This window comes from Syngnathus typhle, linkage group LG17 (genome assembly GCF_033458585.1).
Source record: "Syngnathus typhle isolate RoL2023-S1 ecotype Sweden linkage group LG17, RoL_Styp_1.0, whole genome shotgun sequence".
NCBI lineage: Eukaryota > Metazoa > Chordata > Actinopteri > Syngnathiformes > Syngnathidae > Syngnathus > Syngnathus typhle.
Window position 1 is genome coordinate 3,470,251 of NC_083754.1, and position 25,477 is coordinate 3,495,727.

Below are 25,477 nucleotides of genomic sequence, written 5' to 3' on the forward strand. Positions count from 1 at the left end.
TTTCATTTCGGGTGATGACTAACGTGTCTGTTTAATTCAACTTTTTTTTAACAATCTCCAAAATGTACTTTGTAATAAACAAATAGACACCCTAGTTATTTTTTTTTTTGTCCAAACGCTATTGGAGCATGTGACTTGAGAACTGAATTTGCAATTCACCTCGCCATAGAAAAATAATGATGGACAAATCCTTTCCAAATGTGTCACTTTTCTAAAGTGCTTTCACTGTTCACTGTGAAGTCAGACAAACAGATGGACACGCTACCAAAACGTCTGAAAAGAAAAAAGTGTTAAGGGAGAATAAAGTGGTAGAGTACTGTCATGTAGCTTTGACAGATGGGAGCTTGTTTTGAAGTCTCGCCTTTTATAGTATTGTAGACCCAAAATTACGGCACAAGCTCCATCGTCTGAAAATGTTCCAGTGAGGAGTCTTGAATCAAATGTTCCTTTCAGCAGACATACTAGACTAAATTATGGAACATTTTCCATCTGGTCTGTGTGTGATAAAGACAGAGTCTACACAAAAGATTACGTGAGTCTACAAGTACAATACTGACAGTTATTGGAAAAACAATAATAACGCTGCCCACACACTTTCAAAGAACTGAAGAGTTCAAACTACGGTAGCACTTTGTTGAATAAAATTAATAAAAGTGCCCACAGCATCACAATATTTGCTGGATGTGACTTGTAATTCACATATAGTGTGTGTGTGCATAATTAAGGATACAGGATGTTGCAGGGCAAACTCTCAAAGGTCGGCAGTGAGTCCAGGGCCTCGATCACACTCCTTACTCTCTGCTTGTGTTCCTCTGCGAGTGGAGGCAGAAAGACACCACTCTCTATCTGAATCAGAGAATGGAGATAAGCAATTTGATTGAAAGTAAATGACAAGCGCTTAGAGAGAACAATTACAGTATAACAAGATATGTAGTGATGGCAAAGAACAGAGAGGAGTGGGATGTGAAATTATTTGACCAGCATGACAAAAGTCACGCAAAGGAAGATTACAAAAGTTAATTGCATTTTTTTTTTTAATTGTAAAAAAAAAAAAAAAAAGAGGATAAGGGGTTTATAAAACGAATGGATTGAGTAGGACCAGAACAAGTGGCTTGACAAGCACATGGGCTGTCTCAAGGAGCTTGAGTCGGCTAATTTTCAAAGGCGTGTTGAGATATTTCCGATGAGTGTTTTAATTACGCATTAAGTGCCACTATCCGATCACTGTGTTCTCATAAGACGGCGGCAGCAGATGGAAATAAAGAGTGACTCTTAGTGTGTCGTAGTTGACACATATTATTAGCATTATATAAACATAATAAACCCCATTATATAAATAACATTGAAGTAAAAAAATATATATTGCCATTGAAAAGAAAAGTTTGGACACTTCTGAAATAAGGTATTCACACTTTGGTGCCTATGCATAAAGTAGAAATCATGTACTTGCAAGCATGCACGCACACACTCAGGTATGCTTATGGACTCAAGGACAGGAGGTAAAATATGACTATTGCACCAGTTATCTGACAAGTGCAGGTAAGTTCCTCGCGAAATGAGATTTCACTCGAAAATACTGGCAGACAACTGTGCGTGAGATTGGGTGGGAGCAGAGGTGACGACAGAGCCAAACTTATATCAAGAGGAGAGCGTGTCGCGCTGAAAGCTGTCTCGTCGTGCAAATGAGTTCACCTAGTCCCTGATTTGCAGACACACACGCTCTGGCAGAAGCTGTCATTCTGTCGCTCCACCTGTTCTGACCCATTTGTGTTCCGTACGATGCACATCTGAGACCTTAATAATAAAATGTTTCCTCTGTAGATGACTAAAACAATTCCAACAAGGAGCTTGCACTCCATTGACTTTTAGTTTGACTATCATCGTGGTTTGCTGAATTATTTAGCGACAATTTTAAAACATTTCTGGTTGTGCTTGGAAGCATCTTCATTGCAGTCATGTTCATTGTTCAATAATTCAGCATATTGGGAAAGAACCATGATAGAAGGTGTGGCGAGCAAAATAATGTGGATGTGAATAACGGACGGTCAAAAAAGTTATGGTAATTTTATTCAAACATTACAGAGCCTTGTTTTTAAAGTGTAATAATGAATGTTTCATTAGTGCAGGCAGTGCCAGAATTGGTCTGTTTTTGACCTTCAACTTGATTTAAATGAAGGCCCTCACTCCACCTCCAAATGGAATGTTATGTAGAAAACAATGAGGGTGACTTGGGTCTTAGTTTTGAGTCCATCAATGTGTATTTGTATAGTTTGCGCTCACTACATGGATATGGATACCTGTGTGAGGAGTAGCCTGAGGGCTTGTGCTGCTTCCTGGCCGAGCTTCTTAACCCCTGTCTTCTCCACTGCATCCATCACCTTGAGCAGGTCAGGCTCCCACTGTACCACCAGATTGCCGTGCCGAATAAACTAGACGGAAAAAAAACACACACATACTCCACATATTTCAACATGAAGGAAAAAATAATAAAAATTAGAATAAATGAAGGTGTGGGCTGTGTGCAACATCTCACAAGTGCGATGACCCTGAGAACGGCTGGGTGCAGGAGGAAGCTCTCATCCGAGCTATGCAGGCAGTGAAGGAGAAATCCACTCCATGGCTGACAAACCTCATAATTGGCTAAAACACAACACATGAATAACTCTAGAATAAAAGTTGAGCATTTTTTGATCATTTAATAGTAAATACAATAATGTGTAAATATGTTTAGTTTGCTTTTAAATATTATGAAGGGGTGACAGAGCCTTTAACTTTTTATTACGCAACAGCATCTCCCGAATATTGAAATCACACCTTAATGAATTTACAAAATATTTTGTTGTAGTGGTGGGTGGAAATCGTTAAATATTGATGTTTGGCAAAACGTTCCTGGCCTATTTTGTGTTTATTGCAACATACCTGCTTTTGTCAGCTTTGATTTACGAGCAGGAAGAATACTTCCAGCTTACATTAAGGCTGTCTTTTCTTTCCCAATGGTCAGAAAAATATTTCTATGCGGTCTCTCTCTCTCTCTCTGACTGCAAAAATGGAAGTCAACTGTCTGGGGGTAGACTAAATAGGGACGAGTACAATATAGTGAAAGGGCAGAGCTGACACGAGATATTATTTTATGAATACAAATGATACCAGTCTGAGGGCTCTTCCTCTGAAGGAAGCCAAGCACGGAACTTAGGCAGTTGACTGAGGCTCTCAGCAGCAGCTCATTTTTCTGAAGTGGGCAAGGAGAGAAGTCGTTATGCCTCTCGGGAGAAGAAGAATTATGTTACGCTATTTAAAAAACAAAACAAAAGAAACATCTTGATGCCTGACAAAAACATGAATACTATATTTAAATATGGCTATATGACATAATGGAAGCCTAAACAGAGCACCGAGATGAATGTTTTCTTCTAAAGTACTCAAGTAGGCCAGGCAGATATAATCAAAGTACTCAGGAGCAAGAAGAGTAGGAAGGGATGACAATGCAAAAGGGAATGAGGATAGAGGTAAAGTAGAGGACAAGAAGGTGAATAGAAGAAGTTTTTTTTTTTTTTGTCCTTCTACCAAACTAGGGCAAGCATTTCCAGCAAGACTGAAAGATTTACAACCTGTGATACGCAACAAAAATAAACAGTAAAGTATTCAGACAGGCATACAAATGATACGCTCTACCCAATCTCCCGCTGAGGTCATACAACCTGTAAAATAAGTCCGCTGAGAGCAATTAAGAGGCACTCAGCCCCTCGGGAGCCAAGAGGGAATAATGCGGCATCTTCAGGTTCCAGGGGGGCGTGGCCAACTAAGCCTGGGGAAGTGGTCACACGCACCAATGCGGAGGTCAAGTCAACATCGAGTAAGGCCTGCAGCAATCTCAAGTAGCTGACTGGAAAAGAAAAAAAAAGGAGGAAAAGGGGGGAAAAAAGGTGAATGGCTGGGGGGAAGAAAAGATTACAAGGAGCTTTTAAAATCGATGAATCAGTTGTGACTCTTTTGTGTCTTTGTTGACGTTGTTCCATAACATCTTCAACAATTATTTTCATTCCCATGATTTGGGTTTTAATTCTTATTTTAATGCCTTCTGTTTCTTTCAAACTGTAATTGCTTGATTCTTTTCACTCGACCGACAGACAGGCAGGGAATATTGAAAAGATAAAATTGGAGAGTAAAATTCACTGAGGTTCTTTCAGACAATACAGCATATTCTGAGCAGTAATTGATTTTGATGTGAGGCCATTTTGAAAGAAAATAATATAGTTGCAGTTTCTTTGGCTAATTGTTTTGTAACAGGTCGAAATAACACAACGGGAAACAACAAAATTCGAAGCAGCAAAGAGGGCATTACCACGAATCTGAAAGATGCAGTCTTTAAAAATGGCCATTTTGCTCTCATACTTTTTTTTTTTAGATTTTGAATTTGTTACCTAGCAAGAGAGTGTCTGTATTCCTTTTCTGAATGAGTATTCGCTGCACTGCAGTGCCCAGGCTCCAACTGAGGCTTTTGTGAACCTTATATAAATGGAGAGAGACAGAAAAAAAAAAAAGTGTAGAGTAACTGGCTCGGTTTGCAATAAGAGTCCGTTTTATCCTCGGCTCCAAGGAAGCTGTGAGGTGACAGCAAAATGCGTTGAACGCGGCAGCCGTCCAGTTTTGTCTTTGGAATTGAAGCTGTGCGCGTTAACAATGTGTCTTGCCCTTGATTCGGTGAATTGGCGGCCAGACATAGTGATGAGGAGCAACAACGTGTACCTGGATGGAGTGCTCGTGCTGCAAAGTGATGAGGGAGGATAGGAGGAGATGACTGCAGCACAGCAGGCCTGAGGAAGGAGCAGCTGAAGAGAAGACGGATGGCGCAGAGGATGAGGAGAGGATTATCTGAAGCTGCTCTATCACGCCACAGTTGGAGAGGAGCATGGAGACAGCTGGGGAGGAGAAGGTGCCGCATCGTGTGTCAGCATGTGCGTGTGTGGTTGCCCGTCACAGGCCTGTCACTTTTTGTGTGACTTTAATCATCCCCCCCTCAAAAAAAAAAAAAAAAAAACCCACCCACACAAAGCTGGTAAAACCAACACACGACTTGTGACCAACATAGACCTAGATTTTTTATTTAATTACATTTTTTTAATACTTTATTTTGGCCTAATCAATCCCATTTTTTGTCCTAGTGGGGTTTGGAACTTTTTTATACTATTTATACCCCTGAGTTTTGAAAAAAATTGCTGAATTAATTCATGAATGAATCCTATTGAATTGTAGATTTTGGTTGATGTTTTTTTTTGAGGGGGGGGGGGGGGAGAATAAATTTGAGAAAGACAGCGTGTCAAACCTTTGCTAGTGCAGTGTGGAGGAGAGAGACTCAAGCAGCAGTACAGGTAGCTCAAGGCAGGCAGAAGACTCTCCATGTTGGACTGATGCAGTCTACCTGCAATATTACTCACTTACACACACACATGCTAAATCAGGTCTGCTGGTTCTGCCAATGGTCAAAGAAGTTCATTCAAAAATGACAAGTTGGATGATGTGCGATAAGAAAATAGTCCGACCTGCCAGCAGAGCTGTTTTAACCTCACCGTGGTAGAACAGCTTGAAGTGAACTTCGTCCGTCTTGCTGCAGTGTAGGGAAGGCGGGGTGCTGGCGCGAGTTACGCAAAGCAGCCTGAGCAACAGTGGGAGCGAGTTAACTGCGAGAGGAACAGGGGGAGAAAAAGAAAAAAACACTTTTCATGCTGGTTGCTGTATTTTCAGGCTTGTACATTTGAAAGCAAAGAGATTTTAATTGATAGAGAAATCATGTTTTTTTTATCTTTACGTTGTGGTTATTTATGTGCGATGATTTAAAAAATACACGTTGCCTACCTTCTTCAACATGTTTCTGTCCTTGTACATGGCTCTCCACACTGAGTTTCTGCAACGCCTGAAGCAGAGCAGGCTTCAGACTGGTACACAAGTCTGCTTCAAAGTCACTTTGACCATCCAAGAGAGCCATCAGAACTGACATAGCTCGCTCTGCAAGTGAGACCTCCCTGGTGCAAACTATGTTCTGGACAAAAAAAAACAGAATATGCAACTTCATCTTTCCTTGATCTTGACAATGTTGTTTGACCTTGACCAATCAGCTCCAATGATTGAATAGCATCTCAACTTTTAGAGCACGATGGCATCGTTGTTACAAAATGACACTCCACAACACAATAGTTTACTATTTCCAAAAGTCATCAATCCTCTCTCAGTTTTATACCGAACTTCTATCCCCAAAATATTTCTGGTCCGTGTGTATCTTTATCTCACCAGGAGGAGCAGGATGACAGATGGGTATTTCTTTAACACAGACAGTAGCTCCACAATCTCTGCGGCAGGTTGCTGTTCTTCTGTCTGCACAAAAAAAAAAAAAACACTTAGATGAGTCTAAGAAGCTAGAATGGATCTAATTCTGAGGGAATAAACCAAATGCTCTTCACCACAGCCAAGTCTGAATCTGTGGACTGTGTTTGTCTGGTCAACCAAAATTCCAAGACCAGGGCCCCGTATTTGTCTTTAAGCAGCGGATGGCCACAAATGAAGTGGAGGACGGCAGGATGGTGGATGTAAAGGGATGAGAAATTTTGACAGGAGGAGAGGGCCTTGTCGATACACACCAAAGGAGCCTAGAATGAGAAAAAAAGACCTCTGTATGAATAAAAAAAGTACAAAAATAAAGAAATAAAGAAAAAATACTAAAATAAAAAAGTAAATAAATAAAACGAATCTATAATGTGATATTATGTAAAGTTAGCTACCCCATCAAGTGTGGCGCTTCCATCCTGTGTCATCGCTAGCAGGTAAAGCGAAGACTGCAGGACCAAGGTAGGCAGGGTGCCGCTGCCTTCCTCTTGCACTGAATGCAAGAGCCACAAGACACTGGAAAACACAATCTGGTCCGGGAGGAGCCTAGTTCATACGTGCAACACAAAGCAGAAGAGACAAGCGCTTCTAGATACATAAAGGTCAACCTTAGGGCAGCAGAACGCTGATTCAGGACTGACCCAAAAGAAAAAGAGGAAAGAAACCCACACAATTAGCTTTTCAACATTACAATTCTACGAGAGTGTCTGGTGCCGGATCTTTGTTTCTAATCTGTGTGTACCTGTCGCCTTGGCGAAGAGCGAGGTGGAGTATAATCACCAGACAGTATTGAGTGGCTCTCGGGCCTTTATAATCACACAGCTGGAGCCCCGGGGACTCGCGCAGCAGAGTGGGCCAGTCTGAGAGCCGGCAGCACAGAGAGGAAAGATTGTATTGCAGGAGTGTTTCTATTTCGTCTGCATCTGGGAGGGGGGGTGAGAATAGAAATGCATTGGAATCAAGGCGAGAAGTATTCGCAAACTTTATGTTCCTCATAAAGTTAAAAATTTTTTTTTTACTTCGTTGAAAAATTAATAAAGGCAATAAAAACATGTTATGTAAAAAAGGGGCTGGCCACTGCAATATGGAATCTAAAAGAGAATAGCAGAGGCTGGAATTTAAGAGTTGGGAATTAAAAAAAAGTTATGATGAAATTGCAGAAAACAACTATAGGGGCATTTGTATAAATGTCTAAAAAATGTATCAGGCCTCTAAAATGAGAAACGAAAAGTCACTTAGAATAATAAAAACAGATAATCGATAAAAACAAATTATGGAAAGGTGTTTGAGCAAGATATCGACAGAGAAGTAAAGGCTCACAAACTAAATCAGGGAACAGCGAGGTGGCTTGCGCTCTGCATTTTTGGATCTGCTTACCCTGCTGGGAGGCGCCAGAAGCAGAGACCGACTGGGAGAGCAAACACACACTGAGTTTCTGCAGGAAATCACAGCAAGCTGCGTTCAAATGTGTGTTTCTGGAAAAAAAATAGGCAAGTATGGAAATGTTGGAGAGTGCAGTAAATACGATTCAGAAGAAAACATTGTTCAGTTGACTGGATTTTGACAAACAGACATAAAAAGGTGTATAGAATCAAAAACAGGGATGTAGTCAATGTTTTCCAACAGAGAGAAATACAAAGGATCAACTTTCTGAGACACGGTTGTTTAGCTCACAAAGACACACATTCACACACAAATCCATCTTGCTGTTTGAGTGTATCCTCTTAGGTGATCCAGTTACAGTGTACCTGTTTGCCGCACAGAAAATCCCTTTGTGCTCCAAAGCCAGCTTGTAGAAACCAGAGGATGCTGAAAGGAGGAAAAAGGAGGAAACAGTAAGTAGGGTGAAGACAGACAAGCAGAATTAGAGAAAGCAAACAGCGGAAGAATAACAATTTCTTTTGGGCTGTTTTACAATTTAGCTATGTTTACATGGACAATGTTCGAATTAAAATTCTTAATTAAAATTATGATTTTTGTAGGCAAGTCTGAAAAAAAAAAAAAAAAAGCGCAAAAATGTTACTTACCCAACTTATTTGCAAAGGCTGGCATGACAGATGGAAGAAGGGTGAATTGCCAAGACAAGACTGAGTAGAAAATCTCTAATATCTGAGGATTGGGTGCACATTCACACACCCTCTACACACACAAACACACAAATCAAAATGAAAGTACTTGATTGTGATGCAGTTGGGAAGAGAAGTGATGGAACAGATGTTTGCAACTTGGTGCTGACACTCACAATGACGGTGGGGATCCAGACGGAGTCACAATACTGCAGCAAGCATTGGCATAGAGACACTACCGAGTCAGGTCCATGGCTCTCCTTCAACGGAGCTGTGAAAGAGTTCTCCTTTAAAACGGGATCTGATGCACACTCCTCAGCCAATCTAGCGTGGATAGATAAACATACAAAACCTACTCCATCAGTTTTGATGATTCTACCTCGATATAGAACTTAATGTACGTATATTGAAACCTCATGGCTGACCTGCAAGCAGTCTGAAAACAGAGCAGGGACTGGAGTAGATATTTTTCCGACCAAGACTCCAGGCTGTTGTGCTCTGGCTTCTTCAGACTCACCTGATCATGATAATGACTGAAAAACTAAAGGATCAATGGAGACATGACAATTTATCAGAAGGGTGAAATATGACTCATGCGTGTTTTCTATATTTGATTTTAAGGATATTGCATTTGACTATACTCACTCGACTTCGCTGATCACTCGAGGCAGGTATGGGAAGCTCCGCGAATCTGTTTGTGATGGCCCTCAGTATTCCTTGTAACGCCTCGTATTGGACTGGGATGGACTGGTGGTTCAATCTGGAAAGGTTTTAATCAAGGGTTGAATATAAATATTAAATACAAAGTGATTGAGGGCTCCATTCTTCCATTTTTTTTTTTTTTTTAACGCGAGCTGGCTCATATTGTGTCTATAAACAAGTTCTATCAAGGATGAGCTGAGAGTTTGTTGGACTAACCATTATTTTTAGCAGACTGTTTTACAAACTATAATGGATCCAATTTTACGTGTACCAATCCTGAAGGTTATTGTGAAGAGCTTTTTGCAAGCGTCCTTGAGGTTATCATTTGTGTGCCTGTCATTCTTGCCTGTACCTAAAAAGGGCGGAGGAGGCGCTGGCAGCTTGTATGGCCACTCTCAAGCACGGAGAAGAGAGTCCACAAAGCACAGCTTCTGAAACTGCCACAAATGCCGGAGGACTGAGGAAGAGGCGCACATTTGTGGGCTGCCTGCACACAATTTAAAATTTGTAAATTCTCAACAATACGCAAAACACAGAGGTGGGTATTACGTAATAAATAGGGCCACTATTGACATTCCAAATATTGACGTTTTTTTTCACTGTTACATTATGCAGCAACAAAAACTATTGTCTCACTGATGCCGCAATAGTGGTCTGCCTTTCAACTTTGCGTACACAAACACACAGTCACACAAACTGTATAGTCATCCCTGCCCTAACCTAGCCGTCACTTAAAACGACTTTAACGACTTAAGCTTTGCTTTTAAAACTGTGACTGGGACATTTTGCTTGTTCGGCATTTTCTGCTTTACACTATGTCACACAACGTAAAGGACAACTTTCTTTAAGAGATCGTTTTGTAATTTGTGAGCGAGAAATTGGAATCATCCAATTCAAATTCTATCAGTCTTGCAAAAATGTGACTGTGTGCTGATATACAGCCAGCTTCATTTTAATCGAATTAAACTTCCGCGTGCAAATGATAGGGTGCTCGAAATACTTTCAAACCTGATCTTTTTATCCATCACGGGTGTAGTGCAGTCATTTCCAAACTATTTTTGTGACTGAGCAGTCCCACCTTTCCAGTATTTTGGTGAGGAGGAAAAGTCCTTGCTTCAGCACATCCACATTGGTCAGCTGCATTGCCTGCTTCAGACTGCGTACCAGGGATTCAATACCTAAAATCAAAAAAATCTGTTCAATGCCAGGGCACAGCATCTAATGAAATGCAGAATAAAATAAAAAAAAAAAAAATTTGAATATATCACAGCTACCAAACAATAGCAGTATTATAACTTGAAGCGTCCTCACCATAAACTGAGTGGCACTGGGAGAAGAATTGTGGGTCTTCAATTAGTAACGCCAAACAGTTGTAGGAAGACCACAGCAGCACCTCACTATTTGTATCCGCCAGGCGGTCAAAGAGAAACTCTGTAGGAGGGAGGAAGGTTCAGACAAACAATTCTGAGGGACAAAATAAATACCAATCTCTGACACAGAGAACTATTAAGTCAACACTAGGGGGTTTGAATTTAAAGAGAATGAGTAGAGACGCTTTCAATGGCCAGTTGGGTGTGTTCACTCCCAAAACGACGCAAACGCCCCTTTTCTAAGTACTAAAATACCAAAAGAAAGAAAACTCATCAAATTAGACTTTGCTTTCCAGGACACTTCCGCTGGGCACAAAAATAGGAACCAATAACAACAGAGATGAACCACTTGGATGTGTTCATGCCCACGACGGCGCAAACTGCCTTCTTTTAAAATGCACAAGCTTTCACAGGTCCACAAATACAGCAAAACCTGGTCCAGCCCACATACACTAGACTCACACTGGAAACAAAAACAAAGCCCCAAGTGTATCTGGTGTATGTACCTTACCTGGTATGTCAGCTTCGATAAAAGGACCACTGTACTGAGTGGGAGAATGAACAAGAATAGATGCGATACACTTTGCACTGGTCGCCCGCAATATATTATCACCACTCAACAGCAACTGCAAATAGAGAATAGGCTCTGTTAGAAATCAACAAGCACATCAAGACACAGAAAAGGTTTGCATGAGATGAGGTAGAAATGACTAACTGTGTCAAAGTTAGCTATTAGGATCATGAGCATGGAAAAGTATCAAATTAGATCATAAAACTTTTCATTTTTTAATCTCTCACGTCAATGTTAGCAAGTAGGTTTCCGAATATTTGTTTGAATGATTGATTGGATTTACAGGTAGATTATTAAATTTGTTGTACGAATAATACAAGTGTGTTCTGCTATGTGATTCAACACAAGATATGCTAAACCAACATTGATTTCCCAGACATGAAGCAAAAATATTTATCCAGAGCTGAACCCCTTGATTCCCTTTGCAAAAACACATTAATCCAGGATTAGCCATTCTCAAAATCCAAATACAAGTTGAGGTCATGCAGGCAGGATGTTTGGACAGCGACCTTTTTCAGGATGAGAGGGAGATGGCAGTGGTCCGGAATCTGTTGCTCTTGGTTTTGACTGCTGGAAATGATGTTGCCATTCTGGCTGCACATGAACTGATCACCGGCGTTGCTCATAAGAACCGAAACGGCCTCTCCCCACTGAACTAAAATCCACAGTAGAGCTATGAAATAGAAAATATGGTGTGAAAACACTTCATGACATCGATGAAATATTATACAAGTTGATCTATTATAAAAAAAAAAAACAGTCTCTGTACAGCAACATGTTAGCCTAACAATCCCTGGCTGAGGATGATAAAATATTGAACAAATGCAATATGCTCATATATGAATAAAATATAGTGGTTTAATATACAGTGTAGTGTTGAGGTCATCATAAAAATAGAGCACATTAAAAGTTTATATAAATCCCACAAGTCTCATGTGGAGGGTTAAATACTAGCAACTGAGTGGATGAGTGCTGTAGGGTGTATATAATATAGGCTAATCTTCATTTAAATAAATGTCAAGGTGTAATACTCATAGTACATTTCCACAAAAACCCTGAAAACTCATTAAGTATTAGATTATTTAAATGGAATCACAGTCTGTCATCTTATAAAAATGTAACAAATGAAATTCTGTTTTGACGTGTGAATAGAATAAGAAGGAGAAAATGTTCTGGAACGGTCTCAAACATACAATCATGAAAATCATCCTTTTCTAACTCCTGAATGATGCCATTGTCAAACTGGCCATGACCGTAGACTGTGGCTAGCATATTCTAAGCTCGAAGATATAATAGAATAAATCTTTATGAGGATACTAGTCATTTGGATTTATTTTACTTTTTTATCAATTTAAGTCCCTATAACTTACAACTAGCTGAAATTATAATGACCGTCTTTAACACGCTTTCTTATCCATCAAATGAATGCGATCTCAATGTTTTTGCTCACCAATGCAATTGTTGATGAGCTGAGGGCAAGTGGCATTGACAAAGGTCTGTCGCAACAGGATACAGATTCGATCCCGAATGGTGACCGGTAGTGACTGAGCTGTTGAGCCTCCGGAGCTCCCCAACAACTTGAGCCAAACATACACAACTGAAGCCTTCACCTCTTCATCCGGATACAGCAAAATCGAGCAGAGTCGCTCAAGTAAGGCCACTGGATGGGACATAGATGTGAGTAAATATATCTTGGGCGATAAATTGCACACATAAATAACCAAAGAATTGCAACAGTGGCTCGAATCGTTCGGGGGAATACTGTAATCGCTCATATAAATTGGGAAAACAATGAAAGGAAAAGTCGGCCTGTGCTGTCTACCCTCTCAAATCAATAAGGTTTAGTTCGGTTCAAGCACCACATACATTCTTTTTTTTGCGACATAGCATTAACACTAACAACATAACTTTGAACTTCTTTACAGGAAAACGAAGGTTGTCTTGTTAAAGCGATTTAACGATTAGCCATATCCCTGATTTATAGAATGTACTTTGCTAACAGTCAGCTAGTAAAAGCCTGAGTTCAAATAAACAAGGCTGGGGTTGACTTGAGCAGGAAAAAAAAAGAGGTTTGTACGTCCATAAAGCTCAAGTAATACCACATAAATCATAGCAATAAGTTGTAGATAGAGCAGCTGGTAGAAGGAAATGCAGGAGGATCAAGTGTTTAACTCCGTGGCAGCGATTGCGGCGGAAAATTGGAGGAGAAACTCGACCGAGGGAAGCGTCGACTAAGTAGGCGAGTCGAGCGAAAGCCAGGCTGCTCTGCGAAGCAGATCGAGAGCCAAGCGAGGGCTTCCGGACATGTTTGATTAAACCAACCAATATGCGGCAGCCAAAATGAGATTCAGAGGGAAGATTTGGAAGCGCAAAGAACATTAGGAGAAAATAGACAGAGGTGCCAAAGGTTGCGCTGCTGTTTGCCAAGAGATACTATAATTCCAAAACTGGTTTGGAGGCAATCATTTTGTGGAATGACCTTCCCCCTTGCTCTGTATTAAATGATTTGAACTGTGTTTACAAATCAGAGTAAGATATGAATTGGATAGGTGGAAAGGCGGACGGCAAGAGTGATAGTGTGACTTCTTCTGTGTTCGTGTTGTCAGTGCGGGGTTGTTGTCGTTAGTGATAACAACCCCACTGAGGTGCGTTGAGTGACAGGCCACGGAGAGAGAAGGAGTCAATAAGGGTAGCCCGCATCTCGCATCAGCATCGGGCGCCTCGCTACTATTTGCTTCCAAGTGAAGCTTGTAGAACCCGCCAAGATGCTCCATCAGGGTGAAAACATTGCACAGATAGAAGGGAAGAAGTCAAATATTTGTCTTTTCTGATCTTATGTTAGCGAGCTCACCATATTGAGTCACCAGGATGAGGGCCACACTGGGAAGTGTTTCTATTAAGCTCCCTAAGAAGTTGAACACTGGCAAGAAGCTCTTCACGTTCAGTTGGTCGATCACCTAGAGCGGCAATAGAAACCATAAAACCACATAACGCGGCAAGAAATCGATATAAAGATAGACATGGTCTGAGTATTCAAATCAATACCGAGTTTTGAACGACTTATCGGTGTGTCATCGGAAAATAATACTGCCTCATTTTCCAGGAACCTGCATTCTGTCTGTTTCTAATCATGCAAATTTCTGATGAGATGAGTTTTGTATTTCTGTCATCAACTTTTCCACCAGTAGTGTCAGATATAATTCTTCCCTCCCCCAAAAGGTTACATAGAACGGCGAGACATGCATGAGTCGTGTTTACTAAACAATTGTGCGAGTTGGTTGCAAAAGTGGCATGTGTACATAAGGAGATTTTACCCACTCGAAATCTAAAAGTGGCTTTCTTACCTGTTTGTTTATTTGATCCAAAATGTAATGTAGCGGCAGCTCACTCTGCAGCTCCACTAGCAACAGAACTAGAACTGAACAAGATGTACACACAATCACTTATGCTAGCATAACAAGTCATTTACGTAAATAATGTGTCCCTTATTTGGTCCATATATAAGGCGCACCGGATTATGAGGCGCGCTGTCGGCTTTTGAGAAAATTTTAGGTTTTTAGGTGCGCCTTATAGTCTGGAAGATACGGTACTCTAACATACTAATAAACGCTGATTGAGACAATGATGATCATGAAGAAAACGTAGCACCAATTAAACAGCGATGTAAAAAAGTTTGATCATATTTGGTCTTTACCTTGATCCACTTTTTCCAGAGTGGCTGAGTCCACCATCGAGTGAAGCATCCCTGCGGATAGAACAATGATGCTAGGTTTGATTTAACCTCTGTGCAGTGATATTGCTTACCCAGAAGAGAGTCGATAAAATGTATGGTGACTTGGTGGTCTTGCTGGAGCAATTGTCTCAGAGCCCCAGGAGAACACTTCAACAACCCACTGACAGCGGACAAAGCATAAGCCTTTCTGACCGACTGTGGAAAAACAGAGCAAGGAATGGAGAAGTCAAATATCACAAAGCGGTTGGGATCAATTATTACCGATAAAAATATTAGTCAGAAAAAGATTTGTTTGATAACCAGGAGAGGAACATTTATTTTCAAAATTTATGGTGAGTTTTATTGAAGTTTATAGCATTTCAACAGATTGTTGCTAAATCTTGTCACAATGCTATTTTTCAAAAACAACAAAATGTAATACGACTCACGGAAATCTCATCACTTTCCAGCATTTCAATCACGCAAGCCATGCAGAGAAGCAGGCCCCCTCCATCTGCAGGCCCCAGGCGCCCACTCCATCTTGGGTCATGCCTGAAGTGAATCTTGTCATATATTATCTCCTTGCTTGCCATTTTGGTGCTATCACATTCTAAATCACATACAGAAACAAAACACAACATGAGCTTGAAAATAATTGTTGCAATTTCAGCAGGGATATAAGTGACAAAAACTGCTCGTACATGTAAATTAGGTTCTTGAAAATAAAGTATCATTTTTGTTGTTGTTGTGAAAGCTTCTTTCCATCACAAGAAAAATATGCAACCTCTCTGAATGCATTGTTATTGTGCGGGAAGTGTCAGCAGATAATGTGGGACTATTTCAAAACTCTATATGAGACTATATTTATTGTGCTTGAACAGAGTAGATGCATCAGCCTGTGGCTATGGTGATAGAAATAAGTTATGAGGCCAACAAAGCCTGCAGCTATCATGCAAACAAACGTGCAAAGTTACGTGGAATCGATGTGAGCCACTTCCTGTTGCGCAACACGTCTTTCATCTCTTTCCAGCCACCCTCAATACATCTTGTCACGCAAACCCCGCATTTTTTTGGCTGCATTGTTTCCACCGACGATTGATTGTATTTTTTTGTTTAACGTCGATATTTCCGATTCAAATTGCGAACGATAAATAAACAATAATTACACAATCTGACGTTTAACACAGAGTAGCTGACATCAAGTGGGTCGGAGGAGGGCCAGCCGGCCCATCGGAGAGGAGGGTCATAGGAGTGTGCTCTCACCACTGAAATGCATCAGGTGCATCTCACCCACAGAGCGGGAAAGTACTGAATTCGCGTCAGTGGATTATATCTGATCTAAAGATGGTTATTACTAAAAAAAGGATCACACCGAGAGAGCAATTTGGAATATAAATGATGAGAAGGTAAGTGTGGCAATTCAATCTTTTGTGCATTTTCAATTATTACTTGTTTTCTTTTTTTCTCTCTCTCTTTTCAAAGTTTATATTATTTATTTATATTATATTTATTTCAAAAAAAAAAAAGGAACGCAATGAAAAACACCCTGCTTCTGCTATGTGTGAACGGGAAATAATCTAATGACATCCAATATGATAAATCATCAAGTTCACTTTACATGATTAATCTCCTCAAATTTCATTCATATATTCTTTCTTACATAACATCAAATAATGCATGCGGGAATGAATTATAAAGATGAAAAACAGCCCATCTAACATGTAAGCCACAGCGAAGACGGAAAAGATACAAACGTCTGTCACCACATGCTGAGACACAACGGTCCTTCACATGCAAAACCACAAAAGCCTCATGATACATATTTGTCAAGAGTCATTGCTCTTTTTTTTTTTTTTTTCGAAGTAGACAGGCTGCGATACTGAAGCACAATATGCTTCCATCTTTTTTTCCCAGATGCTTTTGCCTTCACTTATCTGTAATGCCTCAAAGCTATTCCCCCGCTCTCACTTGCCTCATCAGCACTTTCGAGCTGATGTCATGCATAATAAATAAACGGAGGTAATTATACCAATAACACTGGTTGTTGTTATCGCCCTTTGCTGTCACATGCCCACATACTGGCAGTTGCTGGTACTGTCTACCGTGGGGGCTTCACGGGGGCGAGAACCTTCATATTCTGTCCTCGGATTACACTAACCCAGATGAGATTTTACACAAGAGAAACAAACTCAAATGAATTAATTCAAATGATTAAAATCATATGAATGACAAGTGTGACTATTAATGACTAAAAAAAAGTGTAATGATTCAAAACAATGTATTCTTTTCTATTCATGATGTATATTATCTCTCCAAATACTTTTTCGATTGGAATATTGCTACAATATGTACCTGACATTATTTGATTGAGGACTTCTTCATACGCAATACGGTTGACTTGAGCGCGATGCGCTCGTTTACTTTGTGAGCTAATGTGATTTTGGGCGAAATTGATTTTGTGATTGATGATTCCGAGGCTGACTGCATATTCTCATTTGTATTCTTCCTCTTTTTATTTCTTACCCCTTTTCCACGCACTTGCACTTTTGTTGTTCTCCCCAAGATTCTTTTTCTCACTTGTACTCACTTCTTCACCCTCACGTCCTTTAATGGGGGTCCTGACAACACCATTCTCAACTATGAACTAAAAATTGATCTGTCACTCAGCCATCTTCCCACACTCTATCTTTCTGTTCCCCTTCTCCTCCTCTTTTGTCATGTCTGTATCCATGAGGAACCCACCCCATCGCCGGCGCTCTTTTAGTCCCGTCTCACCCAAGCGGATCTATAGAAACCTGTCGGTCCGGTTAAGGGGAGGAGAGTCATCTGTCGACGAGAGACCTGACGCACCCAAGAACTTTGGAAAATCTGCTGATGTGGTAGGATTTATTCTATGGCCATCGTTCAAAAACTTTTCACCTTACCTCGTCACCTACATACCTCACCATCTTCCATTAGTACACGACCTTGTGGGATGCGGTGGAGAACGAAGACACATTGGCAGTACAAAGTCTTCTGTCCCGAATCCACAATAGCTATGGAGGCGGAGGAGGTGGTGGTGGAGGAGGAGGGGGAGGAATCCTGTGGGAGAGAGGAGAAAAGAAAGACAGAGACTGGGTGAAAGAACGGGAGAGGGGGGTGAACAGAGTGAGCGAACAGGGTCTTGTTCCTCTGGATGTGGCCGCCCTGACCCATAATTCACCTCTGCTCCACGTTCTGGTAAAGGCTGGAGCTAGGCAGAATCCCACTTGTAAGTACATGATTCAATATCTTCATGGCGAAATCCCAAACTAGCATAAATTCAAATGAAAAAGAATCTGTACTTGATGTTCTCCTTGCTAGTATGCAGACCGGAAGAATGGGCACTTAAGCTTGATGATCTCGTGACGTTGGCGAAAGAGAAGGTGGATGAGAGGAAGGAGGAGTTGTTGAAGAAGGCCGGAGCAGGTGCTCATGCACAGGCTGATGTCCACAGACAAGTCAGACTCTGGAGCCTCAGATTGCAACTTTACTGCCGCATGAAGGAGAATTTCCACCACACAGGTCAGTTAGTGGTCCGCTGAGCATTTTAGGCATTATATATTTTTCTCTTTCATATTATGAAATTCCTTGGCCAGAATAACAATTTCTAAAATTCAAAATATTTTTTTTTCCCCCCCTGACTCTCGTTAAAAAAATATTCAAGATAGTGAAACCTGATCCAACTGCAGAATTTTCCTGGAGGCTATTGCTGACGTTACCGTAATAATATTGTGGGTTGTTTAATCATAGCAATCCCCCAATAGACCATCTTATGCAGTGCCAATTAATATTCAGGACCTTATTTTTGGCTCGAGGTGCTGAGTCTACTTGGCCGGAGTCCATGAAGCTCCCAGTGGTGTGTTGTTGTTTTTTAAGCTTGAACAATACGTCCTATTTTGTTGAGTAGACATTTGAACAACAGGGTCAACAATTTAACAAGCACTATTTTAATAAGAACACCCCGAAAAGAATTTTAATACTGCCCATTTAAAACTTGAAATTGTCTTGTTTCAAATATTTGATCCAGAACTGCCACATCCTCCTTCTCAAGTTTCCATTGTGGTGACCAGCACATCTTCTCTGTTTGTGGCAATCAAAGAGGTCGAAGGTGACAACGTGGGGCTCATCACCTGCTACAAGGGTAAGGTATTTGAAAAAAGAAAAATAATTAGAATAATAAGAATAATCTGTTTTGGCTTGGCAGTGGAATGGAGCACTTCAGCAAGCTTCAAGCGCATCCTTGGCTCAGCCCAAGTTACAGAGACCAAAAATCCCTCCTACACGATCCGGGGACTCAATACTGTAAGATATCAAATCTCTAATTGGTAATAATTGCGTGTAATAATTTGGAGTTTATTCCAATGCAGGGAGTGCATTATTTTGTCAGAGCGAGCGCCTACAATGTGAAAGGATGGGGCCCGACTCAGTGTTCCACTCCAGTCAGTGGCGCTCCCTCCAGTAAGTATGTTTAACCTTGATGAACATTTAAAAAAAATAAAAATAAAAAAAGGCTCGATTCGCTATCAGTCTTGATTTAACAGATCAATTCATAGCGGGTAGATGAGTGAATTATTTAAAATGCAGAGGCTTAAAAGATGTTGCTGTGAGCTTTGTGGCATTGCTGCTGGGAGATTGAATTCATCCTTGGCAATCATTTTCCCCTCCTACTGAGAATATATGACACAAAGTGATAAATAATTTGGTTAAATCCTCATCTAGCAAAAAGTTACAGTGGATATAAAAAGTCTTCACACCCCTGTCCAAATGCAGCATTTTCATTTTTACTTCCTCTCTCATTTTTTCTTTTTTAAACATTTAAATCATGTTGTACTTTTTTGTTGCTTATAGGTTGGAGAGAGTGCGATGGTGTGAAGTCCCAATACAGAAACCATGAAGCCCTAGTAAGGAAGCTTCTGGAAGATGCCGGAGAACCTCAGAACAGAGGATACTACAAAGGTAAGCTTAACACATATTTGCGGGTACTTTTTAGAAATTGTGCCAGTCACTCCCATCTGTGCTATTTTACAGAGAACCCGATATCCCAAAGTCCCAGCAAGCGTCTCTCGATGTCTCGAGGCATCAAACAACTGTTCCATTCTGCAACCAAGTTTGTTCGTCTCTTACAGAGGTAACCCAAGAATTGATCAATAATGCAGAGATGAAGAAAAAAAAAAAAAAACTGTTCTGGTAATACTGAGAGAGTTGAATCAAATATTGCATTGAGATTTTTTTGCTGAGTCACTTTGGGTACATTCATCAAGACTGGCGGTTGTCATGACGACAGACTCACTAAACCACAATTGGGGACCTCATGAGGTTCATCAATGCTTGATCAGCCTGCAGAATTTCCGATATAGCCGTCACTTTCTAGATTATTCTCTAATTTTAGGGGCGCGTACTTGGCAACTGTGTTTTACCACAAGGAGAACATCTTGGTGACAGCTGAAGATCAACTCCCACTGGTGGAGTTCCAGTGCTGCTCAACCACTCTCGCTCACAACTTTGTTTGGTTTTCCAAGGTGAACTCACCCATCACTCACAATATTACGACCACAGACACAACTTGATGAGAAATATAAATTAGCTAGCACTATCAAAAATATTCAGTCAGTTTTCTGACAAAAAAAAAATTGTAAATCATATTTTGTTATTTTATCTGTGTGTTCGGAGATGGAAAACTCCTGCATCCACATTTTTAGGTTTATTTTCACCACCCACTCACAAAGTTCCATGGGAATTGATGTGTGTGTGTTTTGTGCAAGCATTCTGACTAATTAACAAACAAAGCCAACTCACCTTAAGAGTGTGAAATAAAGTTCAGTTTTGATTGCACTTTCAGAGAGGGATTCATTTAAACATGTGTTTAATTTTGCGTTGCAAGTGCAGTGCTGTGAAACGGTTTAATCGAGAGCTGTTTAGATTAAGTAATTAAAGACTGCAGATTGCAACCGCAAGATGTATTCTTAAATATATGACTCTGTGTCATGCAAAACCAACCGTTGCTCTTTTAACTGCCTCACGCTAATGTTGTGGGCTCGTCAATATACATTCTTTCTCATCAATTATTCAATATGTACGTTATTCAACGCCGTGCACAAACTGCAATCTCGGAATGCCATCTATTTTCTACAGTTATCCTGTGCGTGGCAGCAAGTGCCTCGGCTCCAGCAAGCGCTCTCCTCGGCTCATTCGTCTCCCTCGTCCCTCCTACAGAGCAGGCACAATATTTTAAAAGCCGTCTCGCAACTGCAGGTGGGAAGTTTAATGGCTAACGCTGTAGAATAAGAAGAATTCAAATAGGTTGATTGCTATTTTAATTGCTTATGAGCCCATCTTCTGATCACAGCCTCACTTCACTACCCTTGGCTATTCTCTCTTTCGTGCTAATTAATTCCCAATAGTAACGTACGATATTTTCACGCTCATCTTCGGCGCTCCTCTTTGCTTTCGCAGTCTTCATTGGGGACGATGGACCTTGGCCAAGTGTATTATGAACCACTCAAAGACCGACAAGGCAACATTTTACTTGTGACATTAAAGGAATTCCCAAATGCTAGCAGGTGAGAACAGCATTTGGAGATAGCATAAATGTTGAGGCACTTTTGTTGAGCTGTAATATGAAATACGTCGAAGACTATAAAGCTGCGTATCGTAGTAATGCTCAGATATTATACTTTGAGTAGAGTTACGCAATCAGGGTGCGGTTACCTTTAATACAATGAAGTTTTTGGTTTTCGTTCATTCAAGCCCTCCTGAGCCTCCACTGCAATGGATGCCCCTGGCTCGCCTGGAGAAAAACCGGAGCAGAGCTCCTCTGCTGCCTGAACCCACCGCTATGGATATGCTGTATGCAGACCTGAGGGTGAGGCTTGTTTGGCTAAAAAAAAAAAAGAAAGAAAGAAATGAAGAATGTGACAGAGACAGACTAACAATTCATCCTGTAAATATTCATATTCAGCCTTTGGCTATTCCAAGTTAAAAAAAAAAAAAAAAAAAAAGAGCTATATTTAATTTTTTAAACAGCATTTTCTTTTCATCCCATTTGTCAGGTGAACAGAAATATTCCAACTTGTAGAATTGAGCAATGTTTTTCACAAACTGATTCGGCATGATCCCTCAAGGGGGAAATTCAACTCACACACTACTGAAATTGTTAGTGTAATCTTAATATAATGATTATGTGTTTTGTTTACAAAATTGGGCCCTCTAAGTCAAAAAAGAAGGTTCTACACTTTTTAAGATGCGGTGTGGTGACGGTGCCTTGCTCAAGGGCACTTAGCAAGCAGATTAGCGCCTCTCCAACGACGGCCATTTTTGTCCACTAAAACGCTGTTCGCCTAGCTCCAGTTTTATAGATAAGCTAAAAAAAAAAGATTAACACTGGAAAAGAGGCTATAAAACTCACTTAGCTAAAAGAAATCAAGAGAATTCACAGAAGAGCACAATATTTACCTTTGAATAAAAAGTGCACACAAATCTCAACACGTTCTTTCGGTGCGTCAATTAACTGTGTCCCTTGACAACATATACATGCGGAACAAAAATAACTTCAATCATGTTTTAACCTACTGAAAATAAAAATATAACTTATTTAACACCATATAATGTTTTTCTTTATTGTTCTTTCCAACCAAATCAAAACTTAAAATTAATGCAGCAATTAAATGAGAGTTGCCTTTGACGCCAGCTCCAAAACTCTTGAATTCACCCAATAATTTATCTCCATTTTGTTCCCAGGAGAAGTTAAACTACCACAGGCACAGCAATCAGTGGGCCAAATCGGGTCTGTATGTGGGCATACTGAAACTATGGAGCTCAGTGGAGCAAATCAGAGTTCTGGTTCCTCAAAGACTGCCCAATTTACTTTGTTACTCAAGGGTCAGACACAATGCCCACGTCACCAGGTAAAACTCATTAAATTATGATTGTGAATTCATCATTTTATAATCAAATGCTCTCAAGATTATAATAGACCAAGCTGGTGTTATTGGAGAGTCAGGTGTTTGTAAAAAGATCCTGCTAAATATGCTCTGGTAATTCATTATCACTAATTTTGTTGATACATAATTTGTTATCGACTTAAGGGCCTCTGCAACTTTTCATTCATTTCATAATAACTTTTTGTGTTTGTAATAGAGAAGAGTGGGCGTGGCTCCAGAGTAATGTTTATGAAACGACCAGTGATGGTGTTCAGAACCTTCTGGGTACCATGGATGACACTTTGGTGGAAAATAACAGTCTGGTGGAGTTTATCAGAGCCCTGAGAGCAGCAGTCTCACATCTTCTGACAAAGCTCAACATCCCCCTCTACAGGGTAAACAATCCATCCATTTTAACCTTTGACCTTTAACATGAGATTGATAGACCCATAGAACTCACAAGTGATTATTAGAATGTAGTTTGGAGTGTTTTTTTTGTAGATACGAGTATGGCTTTATGTGTCTGACAGGCTTATCAGTACGGCATATATACCAGAGAGTTGCTGCAGTTAGGTGACAAAGTGTCCATGCTGCTCCTTCTCCCTCCAAGTGAAGACTTTAGCTCCAGCTACTGGCCTCTATTAGGAACCAAAGAGCCCGGCCTGACCATGCCTCTCCAGATTTTTGAGCTGGGTGGGTTCAAAAGCCAACTTGACGGATCCTTGAGAACTAAAGAGAATTATCTTGTGGCTTTTTTCCATCTCTCCCTATATCTAGTTCACTTCTGGACCTACGAGCGGGACTTTGTGTCCCAGTATTGCCAGGCCTGGGTGAAGCTGGAGCTGGACACTCACCTGGCTCAGCAGGCTCTGCGAGAGGCGCTTGACACGAAGGAAGTGCAAGTGGCTCGTGAACGTCTGAACCATGTTACTGAGCTTTCCCGTGTAAGATTTTTTCTTATTCAGGAAAAATATCTAATGTTAAAGAATTGTCAATAATAATAATAATAATAATAATAATAATAATAATAATAATAATAATAATAATAATAATAATAATAATAATATAATAATAATAATAATAATAATAATAACAGAGAAATATCCAATGTTAAAGAATTGCCAATAATAATCATAATAATAATCAGCATTTCTTACCTTTTTCTTATCAGCGTCTGGAAGTGGTATGGCGAGATGCCCGCTGGATCATGGACTGTCTGCAGTGCGTTCGGTCCAAGCAATGGGTGGGAGCGGTGCCACTTGGGTTGGTGATGGGCGGAGACCCGCCGCCATGCCCCGACGCTGAAGAAGAAGATGAAAGATTGACCGCCAGACTGACATGGCCCTTTCGGTTACAATCAAAAAAGGCCACCACAGGTAAAAACAAAAGTGGATGTGTAACTAAAAGAACAGATTTCTCAAATTTCTTTGTATTTATTTCCAGAACCTTTAGCCAGCATGGCTCCACCAAATGTTGTCACGGCCGAAGTCTCCTCTGCAGCAGGAAATCTGGTTGCCGTTGAGGTCACGCCGGTTTTAACGGAAGGCGTTGCAAAGGGAGGGTACCCAGTAGACATCAGTCAGGATATGACAAACATCGGCCAGTCAGAATTGGGATGTGCAAGCACTTTAATTGGATCCGGACTGGAGTCTCCAGTTGTTGGACCATTGGAAGTCGGGTTTGCAGCTTTGGATTCGCCCGATCCCTTCAATGCGACAGAGATCTTTCCCTCCAGCATCTCCGAGGTCATCCATCCAATGGAGATGGCGGAGTTGGTGGATATTTTGCCCACACTGAGTCTTATTGAAGAGGAGACCCCAAGTTGTCCTTCTGCATCATCGGTGATGGATATGATTCAAAGCTTCGGACTGGGGATGGATGATAAGGGGAGCTGTTTTGAGTCAGGAAATTCACATTTGATGGATGCTGAGCAAATCCTGGGTCCAAATAGAAGCTCCAGTGTGAAAGACACAAACGTGCCCAGCTCACACACAACAGGATGTAATTTAGAAAGTCTCCCAGAAGATAGCATATCTCTGCAGGTTCCCAGTATGGGACTGAAATTTCCAGCGAGGAACCAGGTAGAATGGGATAGACCATTTAACAGCTCCTCCTGATAAAAAAAAAAAAAAAAAAAAAAAAGGCTGCAAGGACTGGAATCATTTATGCAGCTGCAGGTCAGCTGATTTATCACATCAACATTTTGGATCTATCACAGCACATATTAATATTAACTAGAGTGAAAATTTCATAGGCAATAAAACCTCTTCTAGGGTACACATTAGAAAAATAAGTTATGTTGCCTTCATGCACATTTTCTCCTAATTATACCATTTTGCTGTTTCGTCTAAAATGAAAAAAACAAAATAATAGAAGGAAGCAAATCCAAATCTTGACTTACTTGACACTCAAAACTTGAGTGATGCAACCATTTACTGTCAAATGATGACATTAAAAACCAATTATGTTTTCTAAAATGTATTTACTCATACTGCATAAACATTTTTGGAAATGTTTTGAAATGTGAGTTTGATATTTGTAACGTGTTGCAAACCATCTTTTTTTTTTTGCACATTATTGAGCTTCAATGATTGTTTGCTATGTTATTTTTCCTTACAGCCGCTCCTTTCAGAGGTTGTGGAATAAATTAATAGTTTAATTATATTTATTTCATTGGTGATCATTGCGGCGGTGCAGAGCAAAGTGTGGTAGCAACTTTATGTCAAGATTGAGCCATT

The 25,477-nt window shown here is 40.4% G+C and overlaps 2 protein-coding genes across 5 annotated transcripts; one reads left to right on the forward strand and one right to left on the reverse strand.

Moving 5' to 3' along the window:
• On the reverse strand, positions 1-17,876 carry LOC133170138 (meiosis inhibitor protein 1). Of its 2 annotated transcripts, XM_061302828.1 has the most exons (33): positions 17,740-17,876; positions 15,249-15,409; positions 14,892-15,015; positions 14,782-14,832; positions 14,432-14,505; positions 13,939-14,044; positions 12,538-12,747; positions 11,597-11,760; positions 11,028-11,142; positions 10,458-10,577; positions 10,225-10,324; positions 9,499-9,633; positions 9,090-9,204; positions 8,870-8,985; positions 8,621-8,768; positions 8,406-8,517; positions 8,127-8,187; positions 7,756-7,853; positions 7,121-7,301; positions 6,774-6,924; positions 6,456-6,641; positions 6,286-6,369; positions 5,854-6,037; positions 5,568-5,678; positions 5,324-5,434; positions 4,747-4,919; positions 4,422-4,506; positions 3,699-3,883; positions 3,148-3,229; positions 2,534-2,640; positions 2,298-2,429; positions 731-846; positions 1-273 (listed from the first exon to the last, which is right to left on the reverse strand). In XM_061302828.1, exons 2-33 carry the CDS (start codon positions 15,390-15,392, stop codon positions 204-206), a joined length of 3,951 nt encoding a protein of 1,316 aa, XP_061158812.1. In that variant the 5' UTR covers positions 15,393-15,409; positions 17,740-17,876; the 3' UTR covers positions 1-203. The 2 variants fall into 2 exon arrangements, 1 of the variants encoding a protein (XP_061158812.1); XR_009718512.1 differs by lacking the exons at positions 1-273; positions 731-846; positions 2,298-2,429 and having other exon boundaries at positions 2,583-2,640; positions 3,657-3,883.
• On the forward strand, positions 15,893-25,261 carry LOC133170144 (ankyrin repeat and fibronectin type-III domain-containing protein 1-like). 3 transcript variants are annotated; one of them, XM_061302842.1, is made up of 19 exons: positions 15,893-16,205; positions 17,534-17,678; positions 17,758-18,049; positions 18,142-18,342; positions 18,848-18,961; positions 19,025-19,122; positions 19,188-19,278; positions 19,669-19,776; positions 19,849-19,948; positions 20,210-20,339; positions 20,953-21,072; positions 21,274-21,380; positions 21,568-21,682; positions 22,558-22,724; positions 22,957-23,134; positions 23,270-23,432; positions 23,517-23,683; positions 23,911-24,115; positions 24,183-25,261. In XM_061302842.1, the coding sequence occupies exons 1-19, from the start codon at positions 16,195-16,197 to the stop codon at positions 24,854-24,856; spliced, it is 3,186 nt and encodes a 1,061-aa protein (XP_061158826.1). In that variant the 5' UTR covers positions 15,893-16,194; the 3' UTR covers positions 24,857-25,261. The 3 variants fall into 3 exon arrangements, with proteins under 3 accessions (XP_061158826.1, XP_061158827.1, XP_061158825.1); XM_061302841.1 differs by having other exon boundaries at positions 15,895-16,205; positions 17,363-17,678; XM_061302843.1 differs by lacking the exon at positions 20,953-21,072 and having other exon boundaries at positions 15,894-16,205; positions 17,363-17,678.
• The last annotated feature ends 216 nt before the right edge of the window (positions 25,262-25,477 follow it).